This window comes from Mustelus asterias, unplaced genomic scaffold (genome assembly GCF_964213995.1).
Source record: "Mustelus asterias unplaced genomic scaffold, sMusAst1.hap1.1 HAP1_SCAFFOLD_113, whole genome shotgun sequence".
Lineage (NCBI taxonomy): Eukaryota > Metazoa > Chordata > Chondrichthyes > Carcharhiniformes > Triakidae > Mustelus > Mustelus asterias.
The window spans coordinates 608,495-621,317 of NW_027590154.1; the positions used below are offsets into that span (position 1 = coordinate 608,495).

General features: G+C 45.6%; 1 protein-coding gene and 1 long non-coding RNA gene across 3 annotated transcripts in view; both read left to right on the forward strand.

Annotated features, from left to right (window-relative positions):
• The window catches only part of LOC144484499 (uncharacterized), a 62,398-nt gene that overhangs the window by 38,926 nt on the left and 10,649 nt on the right, over positions 1-12,823 (forward strand). The window contains exon 8 of the mRNA XM_078203019.1: positions 10,972-11,511. Coding sequence (XP_078059145.1) covers positions 10,972-11,511 — 540 coding nt within the window. The remainder of the gene's footprint in view (positions 1-10,971; positions 11,512-12,823) is intronic.
• Positions 6,744-10,273, forward strand: LOC144484519 (uncharacterized). 2 transcript variants are annotated; one of them, XR_013496091.1, is made up of 3 exons: positions 6,744-6,763; positions 7,644-7,754; positions 10,068-10,273. It is a non-coding gene; the product is annotated as an uncharacterized LOC144484519 (long non-coding RNA). The 2 variants fall into 2 exon arrangements; XR_013496092.1 differs by lacking the exon at positions 6,744-6,763 and adding an exon at positions 6,885-6,969 and having other exon boundaries at positions 7,648-7,754.

The following is a 12,823-nucleotide window of genomic DNA, read 5'->3' on the forward strand; positions in this document are numbered from 1 at the left end:
CTGAACTCGTAAATAAAAACAAGAAGTGCTGTAAAAACTCAGCAGGTCTGACAGCATCTCTGGAGAGAGAAACAGAGCTAATGTTTTGACACTGAAGAAGAGTCACATTCAACTGGAAACATTAACTGTTCCTGTCTTTACAGATTCTGTCAGACTTACTGAGATTTTGCAGCAACTTCTGTTTTTAGAATGACGGTGAATGCTGGACACATGAATCAGAGATTGGTGTAAAACTGGGATCTGCTCCTAAATGAAAGTGAAACAGCAGGTTAAAGTTTCCAGTCTGAAAAGTACTATGGTTATTATACTATATCTACCATTTTAAGGCTGGTTTTAACTCATTTAAAATAAACCTATTTAAAATATATTTGTAAAAGTCAGTATTAAAATACGAGTTGGATGAGTTCACAGGAGCCTGTTAACCGCTGGAACAATTATTCAACAAACATTGGATCTCCAGATAGAGAAGAAGCTGCAGTTTGTTTGCAGGAATTCCCTGTTTTATTGATGTGTGTGTGTTAGACATCAGGATAACTAAAAATACACAAACCTGGACATCAATGGTGATCTGATTGACAGTTACTCTGGGAATCACTCCCACTGTGAAACTTCAGCACTGACACTGCTGAATGTTGTCGGCTCAGGGAGTGGGGCCTCCAGGAGTGGACTGTAAAAAAGCTGGGTTTCAGTATCCTGACTAATATATGGTGAGGAACCAGAAAAATCCTTACTGAGGAACTGCCTGGGGTTTTACCCGTGTAGGTTCAGGGGCAAATGATTCCTGACTCCCTGAAATGTCTGATATTGAACCCAGTTTGGAACAAGATTCATTCAGTTTCCAGGAGAATAGGGACAAATATCACCCACAACTGAGAGAGAGAAAAACAGCCACCTTGATCAATGACTTGGATGAAGCCAGAATTGATGATACAAAGATAGGTAGAAAAGCAAGTTGTGAGGTTGTGACAAAAAATCTGTAAGGGGCACAGATAAGTTACCTGAATGGACAGAAAAATGGCAGATGGAGTATAGTGCGGGAAAGTGGGAGCTTTTCCACTTTGGCAGGAAGAATAGAGAAGCAAAAAATTGTTTAAATATACAGAAACTGAAGAATACTGCCGTAGAGAGGAATCTGGGTGTCCTTGTACATGAATCGTGAAAAAATAGGATGAAGGTACAGCAAGTAAAGAAGAAGGCAAATGGAGTGTTGGACTTTACTGCAAGGGGGTGGAGTTTGAAAAAGGGAACTTGCTGCACCGACACAGGACATTGCTGAGAGAGCAGCTGGAATACTGTGTACGGTTCTGGTCTCCCTACTTATGGAATGACATGCTTTCATTGGAATGAGTTCAGAGAAAGTTCACCAGGTCCATTCCTAAGATGAAGGTGTTGTCTTTTGAGGAAAGGTTGTGAAGGTGTCGGGGAGAATTCTCCCATCCCACCCACCACAGGAATCGTAGAAGGCTGGGGGTTGGACCACACAAAGGTCCTTTGACCTCAGGGGGGGGGATTTTCCAGTTTTGGGGCAAGTGAGGCCGCAGAATCCAACTCGTTGTCTTTTGGGGAAGGGTTGCACCTATACTCATTAGTTTTGGAAGAATGAGCAGTGAACATTCTGAAACATATAAGATTCTCATGGACAGTTGACAGGCGAGAGGCCAAGAGGATGATTCATGAAGGAGTCTTGAACTTGGTGCCACAGATCTACAAGGAAACCAAGGGTATTGTATTAGCCCTTACAGACACCAATACTTTATCCTCAGTTTTAGTCAGGTTAGTCAGAGGTTTAGTCAGGTGTGGTGAAAGCTTCAACCAATCATCTGGCCTTTTGGAACATAATTGCAGTCACAGGGAGATGCCATGGAAATGTGGGGATTGTGGGAAGAACATAAGAACTAGGAGCAGGAGTAGGCCATCTGGCCCCTCGAGCCCTCATAACTGATCTTTTTGTCGACTCAGCTCCACTTACACGCCCACTCACCATAGCCCTTAATTCCTTTACTGTTCAATAATTTATCTATCCTTGCCTTAAAAACATTCAATGAGGTAGCCCCAACTGCTTCACTGGGCAGGGAATTCCACAGATTCACAACCCTTTGTGTGAAGAAGTTCCTCCTCAACTCAGTCCTAAATCAGCTTCCCCTTATTTTGAGGCTATGCCCCCAAGTTCTAGTTTCACCCGCCAGTAGAAACAACTTCCCTGCCTCTATCTTAGCTATTCCCTTAATCTTCTATGATTCTATAAGATCTCCCCTTATTCTTCTGAATTCCAATGAGTATAGCCCCAGTCTACTCAGTCTCTCCTCATAAGCCAACCCCCTCAACTCCGGAATCAACCTCATGAATCTCCTCTGCACCCCCTCCAGAGCCAGTATATCCTTTCTCAAGTAAGGAGACCAAAACTGTACACAGTACTCCAGGTGTGGCCTCACCAGCACCTTATACAGCTGCAACATAACCTCGCTGTTTTTAAACTCCATCCCTCTAGCAATGAAGGACAAAATTCCATTTGCCTTCTTAATTACCTGCTGCACCTGCAAACCAACTCCTTGAGATTCCTGCACAAGGACACCCAGGTCCCTCTGCACAACAGCATGCTGCAATTTTTTACCATTTAAATAATAGTCCATTTTGCTGTTATTTCTATCAAAATGGATGACCTCACATTTACCAACATTGTATTCCATCTGCCAGACCCTCGCCCACTCACTTAGACTATCTATATCCCTTTGCAGACTTTTAGCGTCCTCTGCACACTTTGCTCTGCCACCCATCTTAGTGTCATCTGCGAATTTTGACACACTACACTTGGTCCCCAACTCCAAATCATCGATATAAATCGTAAACAATTGCGGTCCCAACACTGATCCCTGAGGTACACCACTAGTCACTGATCACCAACCGAAAAACACCCATTTACCCCCACTCTTTGCTTTCTGTTAGTTCACCAATCCTCTATCCATGCTAATTAGGACAGATTAGAGAGAAGGTTAATATTGTCAACATTCAGAACAAACACACTATAAAGGAACAACCGATCTTAAAGACAATCTATTTTGGCGTGTATGGAGGGTATGTACTAATTCAAAATGGTTAAAAGATGTGCGTTTCCTATTTTGGACAATCACATTAAAATCTGCAACACAGATGGGGATATGGAATGGTGTTAGCTGGGAAGAGTTGGATCAGTTTATCACACCAGGAACACTTAAATGCAGACTGGCGGGCGATACGGTGGCACAGTGGTTAGCACTGCTGTCTCACAGTACCAAGGACCTGGGTTCGATTCCCAGCTTGGGTCACAATCTGCGCAGAGTCTGCACATTCTCCCCCTATCCTCTGGGTGCTCCCTTTTCCTCGTACCGTGCTAAATTCTCCCTCAGTGTACCCAATGTAGGAACTAACCTGTGTTAGAGATATTATAAACATTCATCAAACCGTATTTTCCACATCACTGGTTTATGTGCCTGGTTACTACCATCACCCTCTTCATGAAGTCCTGCTGCTGAAGTACTTTCACCTTGCAATCAGCAGTTTGTCCTGGACACTTACTCACAACATCCCCAATCATTCAGAGTTTGGAATGGTAAGTGACTGGTTTCCTTTCTGCTGTGGAGAAGCTGTGTGTTTTATTTTGCCACTGAGATAAGTGTTCTCTGAGGGAGTTACAACCAAAGGAGCTTTCAGAATAGATGGTAATTCTATCAGTAATGATTTGAAGTGCTGTTATCACAGTAACCTCGGATCTCTGGGCTAAATGCGCTCGTGGGTATTTAATAATAATAGGGCAGGACTTACTCAGTTAATGGTAGGGCATTGGGGAGAGTTATAGAACAAAGAGATCTCGGGGGACATGTTCATAGGTCCTTGAAAGTGGAGTCACAGGTGGACAGAGTGGTGAAGAAGACATTCAGCATACTTGGTTTCATTGGTCAGAACATTGAATACAGGAGTTGGGATGTCTTGTTGAAGCTGTACAATACGTTGGTAAGGCCACACATGGAATATTGTGTATAGTTCTGGTCACCCTATTATAGAAAGGATATGATTAAACTAGAATGAGAGCAGAAAGTATTTACCAGGATGCTACCGGGACTTGATAGTTTGAGTTATAAGGAGAGGCTGGATAGACTGGGACTTTTTCCTGGAGCGTAGGAGGCTTAGGGGCGATCTTATAGAGGTCTATAAAATATTGAGGGGCATAGATCAGTTCGGTAGTCAACATCTTTTCCCGAAGGTAGGGGAGTCTAAAACTAGAGGGCATAGTTTTAAGGTGAGTGCAAAGAAATGCAAAAGGGTCCAGAGGAGCAACGTTTTCACATAGAGGGTGATGAGTGTCTGGAACAAATTGCCAGAGGTTGTAATAGAGAGTGGTACAATTTTGTCTTTTAAAAAGCATTTAGACAGTTCATAGAATCATAGAGACTCCACAGTGCAGAAAGAGGCCATTCAGCCCATTGAGTCTGCACTGACACCTGACAAGTATATTGGATTCTTTCAAAATGCACAGTAACTTCTTTGCAGAGTTAATGTAAACCTACTTGTGACAAATAAGTAAACTTTTTTAAAATTTGTAATTGTGAACTTCCAGGATATTTCGGCCTCTGCTAACTCCATAATTCATCTGCGCGAAAGCACTGAGAATTGTCCCCATGTTGACCCTTTCGAAATCATGTCACTGAGGTATCTGGGATGTTATTGAATTCAGCTCTGTCAGCTCGTCTGTGTGCTTAACTAACTCGTGAATCCTTAATATCTGCTTAATATACTGGGCAGTCGATCCTTCCACAGGAGTGTGTCTTAGAAGTATCAACTGGTAAACCTTTCCCATTCACCTCTTGCACTGCTACATCAGATATAAATTGTTCTGACAGTGCAATTAATCTGATAGATTGTCCAAAGAGCCAGTATAGGGATGAAGGGCCGAATGGATTGCATGTAGAATGGGATGAACAGTCAGCGTCAGGGAATAGAGAGAAAAAGTGAGAGAAACCAATGATTCTGGGATTGAATCCATTCAGAGCACGGTCAGGGGAGGAGAAAGGGAGGGAAAGTTAGAAAAGTTTAAAGACCTCTGCTCATTTGCTGAGGAGAGCAGGGGTTTAAATCACTTTTAGAAATGAAGCATAACACAGCACACATTTTTTGAAAGGTAATTTATCTCAGTTAGGTGACAAATTATTTTCTATTCTTAGCATCATGGTTCAATGGTGCTGTAGTTACCCACCATTCGCTGCGGGTGTGAAAGTGCCCTGTTCACTCCACCGGACTCATGGTGAACAATCACTGAAACAACTATATGATGACATCAACAAGTTCCATCCCACCATCAGACTCACCATGGACTACTCTCCGGAATCGGTTGCATTTTTGGACGCACACATCTCCATTAAGGACGGTCACCTCAGCACCTCACTGTACCGCAAGCCCACGGGTAACCTCACAATGCTCCACTTCTCCAGCTTCCACCCTAAACACGTTAAAGAAGTCATCCCCTACGGACAAGCCCTCCGTATACACAGGATCTGCTCAGATGAGGAGGATCGCAACAGACACCTCCAGACGCTGAAAGATATCCTCATAAGAACAGGATATGGCGTTCGACTCATCGATCGACAGTTGCGACACGCCACAGCGAAAAACCGCACCGACCTCCTCAGAAGACAAACACGGACACGGCGGACAGAGTACCCTTCGTCGTCCAGTACTTCCCCAGAGTGGAGAAGCTACAACATCTTCTCCGGAGCCTTCAACATGTTATTGATGAAGATGTAGATCTCTCCAAGGCCATCCCCACACCCCCACTTCTTGCCTTCAAATAACCGCACAACCTCAAACAGACCATTGTCCACAGCAAACTACCCAGCCTTCAGGAGAACAGTGACCACAACACTACACAACCCTGCCACAGCAACCTCTGCAAGATGTGCCGGATCATCGACATGGATGCCATCATCTCACGTGAGAACACCACCCACCAGGTACACGGTACACACACCTGCAACTCGGCCAATGTTGTCTACCTGATACGCTCCAGGAAAGGATGTCCCGAGGCATGGTACAATGGGGAGACCATGCAGATGCTACGACTACGGGTGAATGAACACCACTCGACAATCACCAGGCAAGAGTGTTCTCTTCCTGTTGAGGAACACTTCAGCGGTCACAGGCATTCGGCCTCTGATCTTCGGGTAAGCGTTCTCCAAGGCGGCCTTCATGACACACGACAGCGCAGAGTCGCTGAGCAGAAACTGATAGCCAAGTTCCACACACGTGAGGACGGCCTCAACCGGGATCTTGGGTTCATGTCACACTATCTGTAACCCCCATGACTTGCCTGGGCTTGCAAAATCTCACTAACTGTCCTGTCTGGAGACAATACACATCTCTTTAACCTGTGCTTAACGCTCTCTCCACTCACATTGTCTGTACCTTTAAGACTTGATTACCTGTAAAGACTCGCATTCCAATCATTATTCTGTAAATTGAGTTTGTGTCTCTCTGTGCCCTGTTTGTGAACAGAATTCCCACTCATCTGACGAAGGAGCAGCACTCCAAAAGCTCGTGGCTTTTGCTGCCAAATAAACCTGTTGGACTTTAACCTGGTGTGAGACTTCTTATTGTGTTCACCCCAGTCCAACGCCGGCATCACCACGTCATCACGCCACCGGAGCCAGTGAGCAGGCGCAGTTGTATCTAGAGCATGCGCAATGTCACTTTGCTCGGAGCCCTGCGAGTGCAAGGGACGGTGTTTTTTTAGCGGGTGAGAGTTGGTGGGGCGGAGGGAGGAATGGAGCCGGGAGTCGGAGTGGGAAGGGAACGGAGCCTTCACTAACAGCCGCTGGAGGCCGCTAGGCCTGCGGCTCCTCGATTTGGAACCGCGGGGATTTTCCCGGAAACAGGCCCAGAGTATCTTTGTTCAGAGAGGAGTGAAGCGCATGCGCGGCGATCTGCGTGACGTAACAATGAGTGGGCGGGGTTTCCGTGTTGTGGGGACCAGGAGAGGAAGGATTGATTTTGTTCTCAGTCTGAGCGCAGCACGTGGTGACAGCCCAGGGTTAACGACAGGCATTGGCCGAAGGGCGCATGTCCGGCCGTGGAATGAACGTCAGAATTAGGACCAGGAGGAGGCCATTCGGCCTATTTATCCTGCTGTTCTATTCTGCAAGATCCTGGCTGATCTCCATTCTACTTTCCTGACTCTGTCCACCCCTCCCCTTGGCTCCTGTGTAGATCAAAAATCTGTTTAACTCAGCCTTGAATAAATTCATTGACCCAACCTCCAGTACTCACTGATTTTTGATTTGATTTATTCTCGTCACATGTATTAACATACAGCCACTCGGCCCATCGAGTCTGCACCAACAACAATCTCACCCATCCCGTAACCCCACATGTTCACCCTCCCAGTCCCTCTGACACCTAGGGGAAATTTAGCATGGCAAATTTACCTAACCCACACATCTTTGCACTGTGGGATGAAACCCTCGCAGACACGGGGAGAATGTGCAAACTCCACACAGTCACCCGAGGCCGGAATTGAACCTGGGTCCCAGGTGCTGTGAGGCAGCAGTGCTAATCATTGCGCCACCGTGCCCCCTAAGTCAACTGACACTTATGACTTTTGTAATCTCCTTTTTCAGGGAGTTAGAAGATTTGATGACCACCAGATTTTCTCTGCTTCCAATCCATCTGATTTATTTCCATCTTCAGTCTCCAGCAGGAGATTTTAAATTTGATAATCTGTTCAATAGGTGAGTATCACTGAGTATTCATGCACAATTTACAGCTTTTACTGCTGCTCTGTTTCCATGTCTATGGGGCTGGTGTGACTCATTTACAGTAGATCCTATTCCATGTCTATCCATTGCCCTGTTTCATCTCTGCCATCCCCAATCACCACTCTGTCATTGTCTAACTTCCACTGCCTCTGATAATGGTTGTATTTTAACCATGTTTAGTATTTTATTGTTATTCCTGCCAGTTGTGTCTCAATGAGGTTTCCATTACTGCCCATCTCCCCGGCTGTTCACTGTTGATTTGCCAGCTTTATCTTCCCATGGCCAGGGGAATTGTTTTTCTTGTGCTAAAGTCTGTTTCTCTTCCACTTCTGGGCTTATATTGACCATCAATATCTGCCCCATTTTTATTTCCCGTAATTAGAATACAGGAAGAGGCCACCCATCCCATCAAGTCTGCACCATCTCTCCGAAAAGGCAGACTTTCCAACGCAGACACTTCCCTCCGCCCTATCCCCGTAACACTGCATATTCACCATGGCTAATCCACTTAATTTACACATCTTTGGACACTCAGGGGATATTGAGCATGGTCAATCCATCTAACCTGCCAATCTGTAGACCATGGGAGGAAACGGGAACACCCGGAGGAAACCCACGCAGACATGGGGAGAACATGTACACTCCACACAGACAGTCACCCAAGGCTGGAATCGAACTCGGGTCCCTGGTTCTGTGAAGCACATCCTGAAATGTTAACTTTCTTTCTGCTTTCACAGTTTCTGCCCGACCGATTGAGTATTTCCACCACTTGCTCCTTTTTATTTCCAATTTCCAGCAACTGCAGTATTTGGTTTTTGTTTGATTTCAGGCATTGCTCATGGCACAAATCTAGAAACAGAGATGGACTGATGAAGTCCATGTGTCGAGATTTGTGTCGAGGTGGGTGTTGGTTGGAGAGGCTGCGCACTACCTCCAGCGCACGTCCTTTTCCATGCTGTGTTAAAATGGTTAAAGAACATAAGGCCATTTAAGCCCATCCAGGCTCTGTGGAGGAAGAGTCAATGAGTCTGACACCCCTACTCTTTCCTCACACCCCATGTCTCTTTTTTCTCTTCAGCAGCTTGTTAAATTCTCTTTGGTTTTTGTATCAGTTGGAGCTGGAGATGAAGGGGAAACTGCTGCATTTGGAACTCAGTTGGGCCCAGAAGTTTCCAATGTGAAATTGGCCATGGAGGTAGATTCTAGGTAGATCAGATTGTTAAATGGATAGTGTGATCACAATATCAAAGATTATTGTTTTAAGAGCAACTTTTTTTGCAGATATTTTTAATCTATTTTACATCGATACTTATGAAATTTGTTCTTGGGATTTGGGGGTCACCAACAAGACCAGCAGCAAATATTCCCCATCCCCAGTTACCTGTGGAGAAGATGATGTTTGACCTTCTTCAAGGGAGCACAGGGGCTGACATATGAACAAGATTTGATGTGAGTAAGGACATGGGTAGCAGGTTGTATGGTCACCTGGAGAATGTGGGGGGCATGGATGTGGAGGGTTGGTTTGGCGTGCATTAGAATTATAAAGTCTGGAGGTAACAATGGAATGGAGAGAGTTTCAGGAGCAGATGAGCTCAGGCTGGGGTGGAATTAGACAATGTTCCCGAGGTGGAACTAGGTGGTCTTGGTGATGACATGGTTATGTGGTTGGAAGCTCTGCTTGGGGTAAAACGTGACATTTAGGTTGTGAACAGTCTGGTTCAGTTTTAGAGAGTTTCTTGGAAGAGAAATGGAGTAAGTGGCTGGAGCGTGGAGTTTTTTTTCAGCTCATCTTCCCAATATTTAAATGGATGAAATTTCTGTTCGTCCAGTTCTGGGTGTCAGATAAGTCAGGATGGTGTGTGACTTGGAGAGTAACCTGGGGTTGATTGTGTTCACATACACCTGCTACTCTGGTGCTTCCAGATGGCGTAGGTTGAGCGTTTGGGATACTCTGTCAAAGTTCTGGTTGTGATATAGAATGTAAAATCACAACCTTTTGCACCTGCCTCTTTCTCTCTCCTCCCATAGAGGGCAGTGTCTTCTGCAGACCCAGACTGGGTGGTAGGTTCCCTTCCCTGCAGGACATTTTTTTGAGTTCCAACGCTGGCATCTCCACATCATGGACATTAGTGAACCAGTTGGGTTTTTATGACAATCCAGCAGTTCTCATGGTTACTTTTCCCAGTGCCGGCCCCACAAATTACCAGATTCATTCAGCTCAATTTCACAACCTGTTTTTGTGGGTTCTCTCTCACTCCTTTTTTCTGTTTTAAATTAATTTCACAGAGTGTTAGAAGAGGAGAATTTGCAGTCAAGAATCTTAGACCAAATATCACATCAGGATCTGATGGAATTGCCCCGTTGGAACCTGGTTATCATTCGGCTTTTAAACATTGAAGGACAAAGCATTGTTCACAGAGGATGGAACCGTTCTCTGTGTGGACGAGGCTTCAGCTGATCATCTGGCCTCAGGAGCGACAAATGTAAATATACTGAGGAGAACTGTGAGAAGGGATTCAGTTATCCGTCGGAACTGGAAACTCATCGCGCAGTCACACCAGGGAGCAGCCATTCACCTGCTCTGTGTGTTGGACGGGATTCACTCCATCATCCAACTTGTTGTCTCACTGACATATTCACATTGTGGGGAGATTGTTCAAATTCTCCAGAGGTGCAAAGGGATTCACTCAGTCATCCCACCTTATGGCACACAAACAAGTTCATACTCGGAAGTGATTTTTTTAATTGTCCAGACTGCAAGAAAAGCTATAAAAGTCCCAGGGAAGTGATATCCAGCAACGTGTTCACACTGACAAGAGACTGTTCCAGTGCTCTCACCGTGGGACTGGGTTCAGCAATCATCTCACCTCACTTTACACCAGCAAGTTCACACTAGGGAGAAGTTGTTCATTTGTCCCGAGTATAAGAGATTCATTCAGACATCCCACCTCATGGAACACAAGCTAGTTCACACTGGAGAGAGGCCATTCACCTGCTCCGAGTGTGGGAAAGGATTCACTCACTTATCCAAACTGCTGAGACACCAGCGAGTTCACAGTGAGGAGAGACCTTTTAAATGCCCAGACTGCAAGAAGTGCTTTAAAGGTTCTGGAGACCTGAAGTCCCACCGACATGTTCACCGTGATCAGAGACCGTTCAGGTGCTCTCAGTGTGGGATGGGGTTCAGAAGATCATCTGAACTCACGGTGCACCAGCGGGTTCACACTGGGGAGAGACCGTACACCTGCTCAGAGTGTGGGAAGAGATTCATTCAGTCATCGCAATTCACAGCACACAAGCTAGTTCATACTGGGGAGAGGCCATTCATCTGCTCAGAGTGTGGAAAAGGATTCACTCGTTCATCCAACCTGCTGACACACCTGCAAGTTCACTCAGACGAGAGACCTTTTAAATGCCCAGACTGCGGGAAGTGCGATAAAAGTACAAGGGAACTGATGCGCCATCAACATGTTCACACTGATGAGAGACCGTTTAGATGCTCTCACTGTGGGACTGGGTTCAGGCGATCATCTCATCTCACTGTACATCAGCGCACTCACACTGGGGAGAAGCCGTTCAGCTGCTCTCAGTGTGGGAAGGGGTTCACTCAGTCATCCAACCTGCTGACCCACCAACGCATTCACACTGGGGAGAGGCCATTCACCTGCTCTGTGTGTGGGAAGGGATTCTCTCAGTCATCCATCTTACTGAGACACCAGAGAGTTCACCAGTGATTGAGAGAGTTGGATTTTCTTAATCACATTTAGGACTGAACAGTATTCATTGATGTTAATAACCCCAACAATACGTGTTAATTTTCTGTATAAAAGTCAAATAAACAAGCTTTATGTTGAACACAGTATATTGGGTCTTTTTAATATCCCGAACACAAATCCATTCCTTTTGTTCCCCATTTCTCCATCCTCACCTCCAACAATAAGTGTGAGGAGCTCATGGAGTTTCTTTGTCAGATTGAGATAATCTGATCAGCTGCCTCTGCTGTTTCCCTCCCTGCCGCAAGCCACCCTGGCCAAACTATCCCGAATGTTTCTCCTTGGCTGAGCCTTGGACTCACACCTTCCTCCAGTCTAATGATCTGTCTGAAATTCACTCTGTCAATGCTGCATTAGTTACCCAGAGCACCCCATAAAGTCCCTGTCCCTGATTCTAGGTACCCAGTGCACAGATAGGGAATTGGCATGTGCTCTGAGCATGCATAGTCTGGTGCTGTTGCTGACAAATTGAGCATTGTGTGGGGCCTGCCAATTGTGGGTAAGCCGGCGTGGGGAGCTGGAAACTGTGGGTGAAGACAGGTTCAGAAGGGGACCTAAACACTGGGTGAATGTGAGTGGGGTGGGGTGGCAGGAAACCTTAAGTGAGCACAAGCCTGGGGAGCCTGGAAAAATGCAGGTGAACACAAGGGGAGAGCGGCTGAAACTGTGGATGAAGAGTGGGGAGTCTGGAGACTTGATTTTTAAAAAATTATTCTTGTCACATGTGTTAGTATAAAGTGAAAAATATTGTTTTTTGTGCACTATGCAGGCAAAGCATACCATACATAGGAAAGGAGAGAGTGCAGAATGTAGTGTTACAGTCATAGCTAGGGTGCGGAGAAAGACCTTAATGCAAGGTAGGTCCATTCAAGAGTCAGATGGCAGTCGGGAAGAAACTGTTTTTGTGTTAGTTGGTGCATGACCTTAGGTCCAGGGTGCGTGGGGTCCTTGATTATGCTGGCTGCTTTGCCAAGGCAGCGGGAAGTGTAGACAGTGTCAATGGATGGGAGGCTGGTTAACAAAGTGGGGTCCATGAGTGAATACACAGGAACCCTCTCCCATCCCTCAAACATCTTGTTTAGGCTCTGTGTAAACAATTTCTTCCTCAGATCCCTGCCTTCATGTCTTCCCAAACCTTAAATCTGTTTCCCAAGTCCTTGTCCCATCAGCTAATGGGAACAGCTTTTTTTTGTCCACCTTGTCTCAATCTCTCATACAGCTCCATGAATTCTGCCCTCAACCTGCTTTAGTGCAAGGAGATCAACCCTA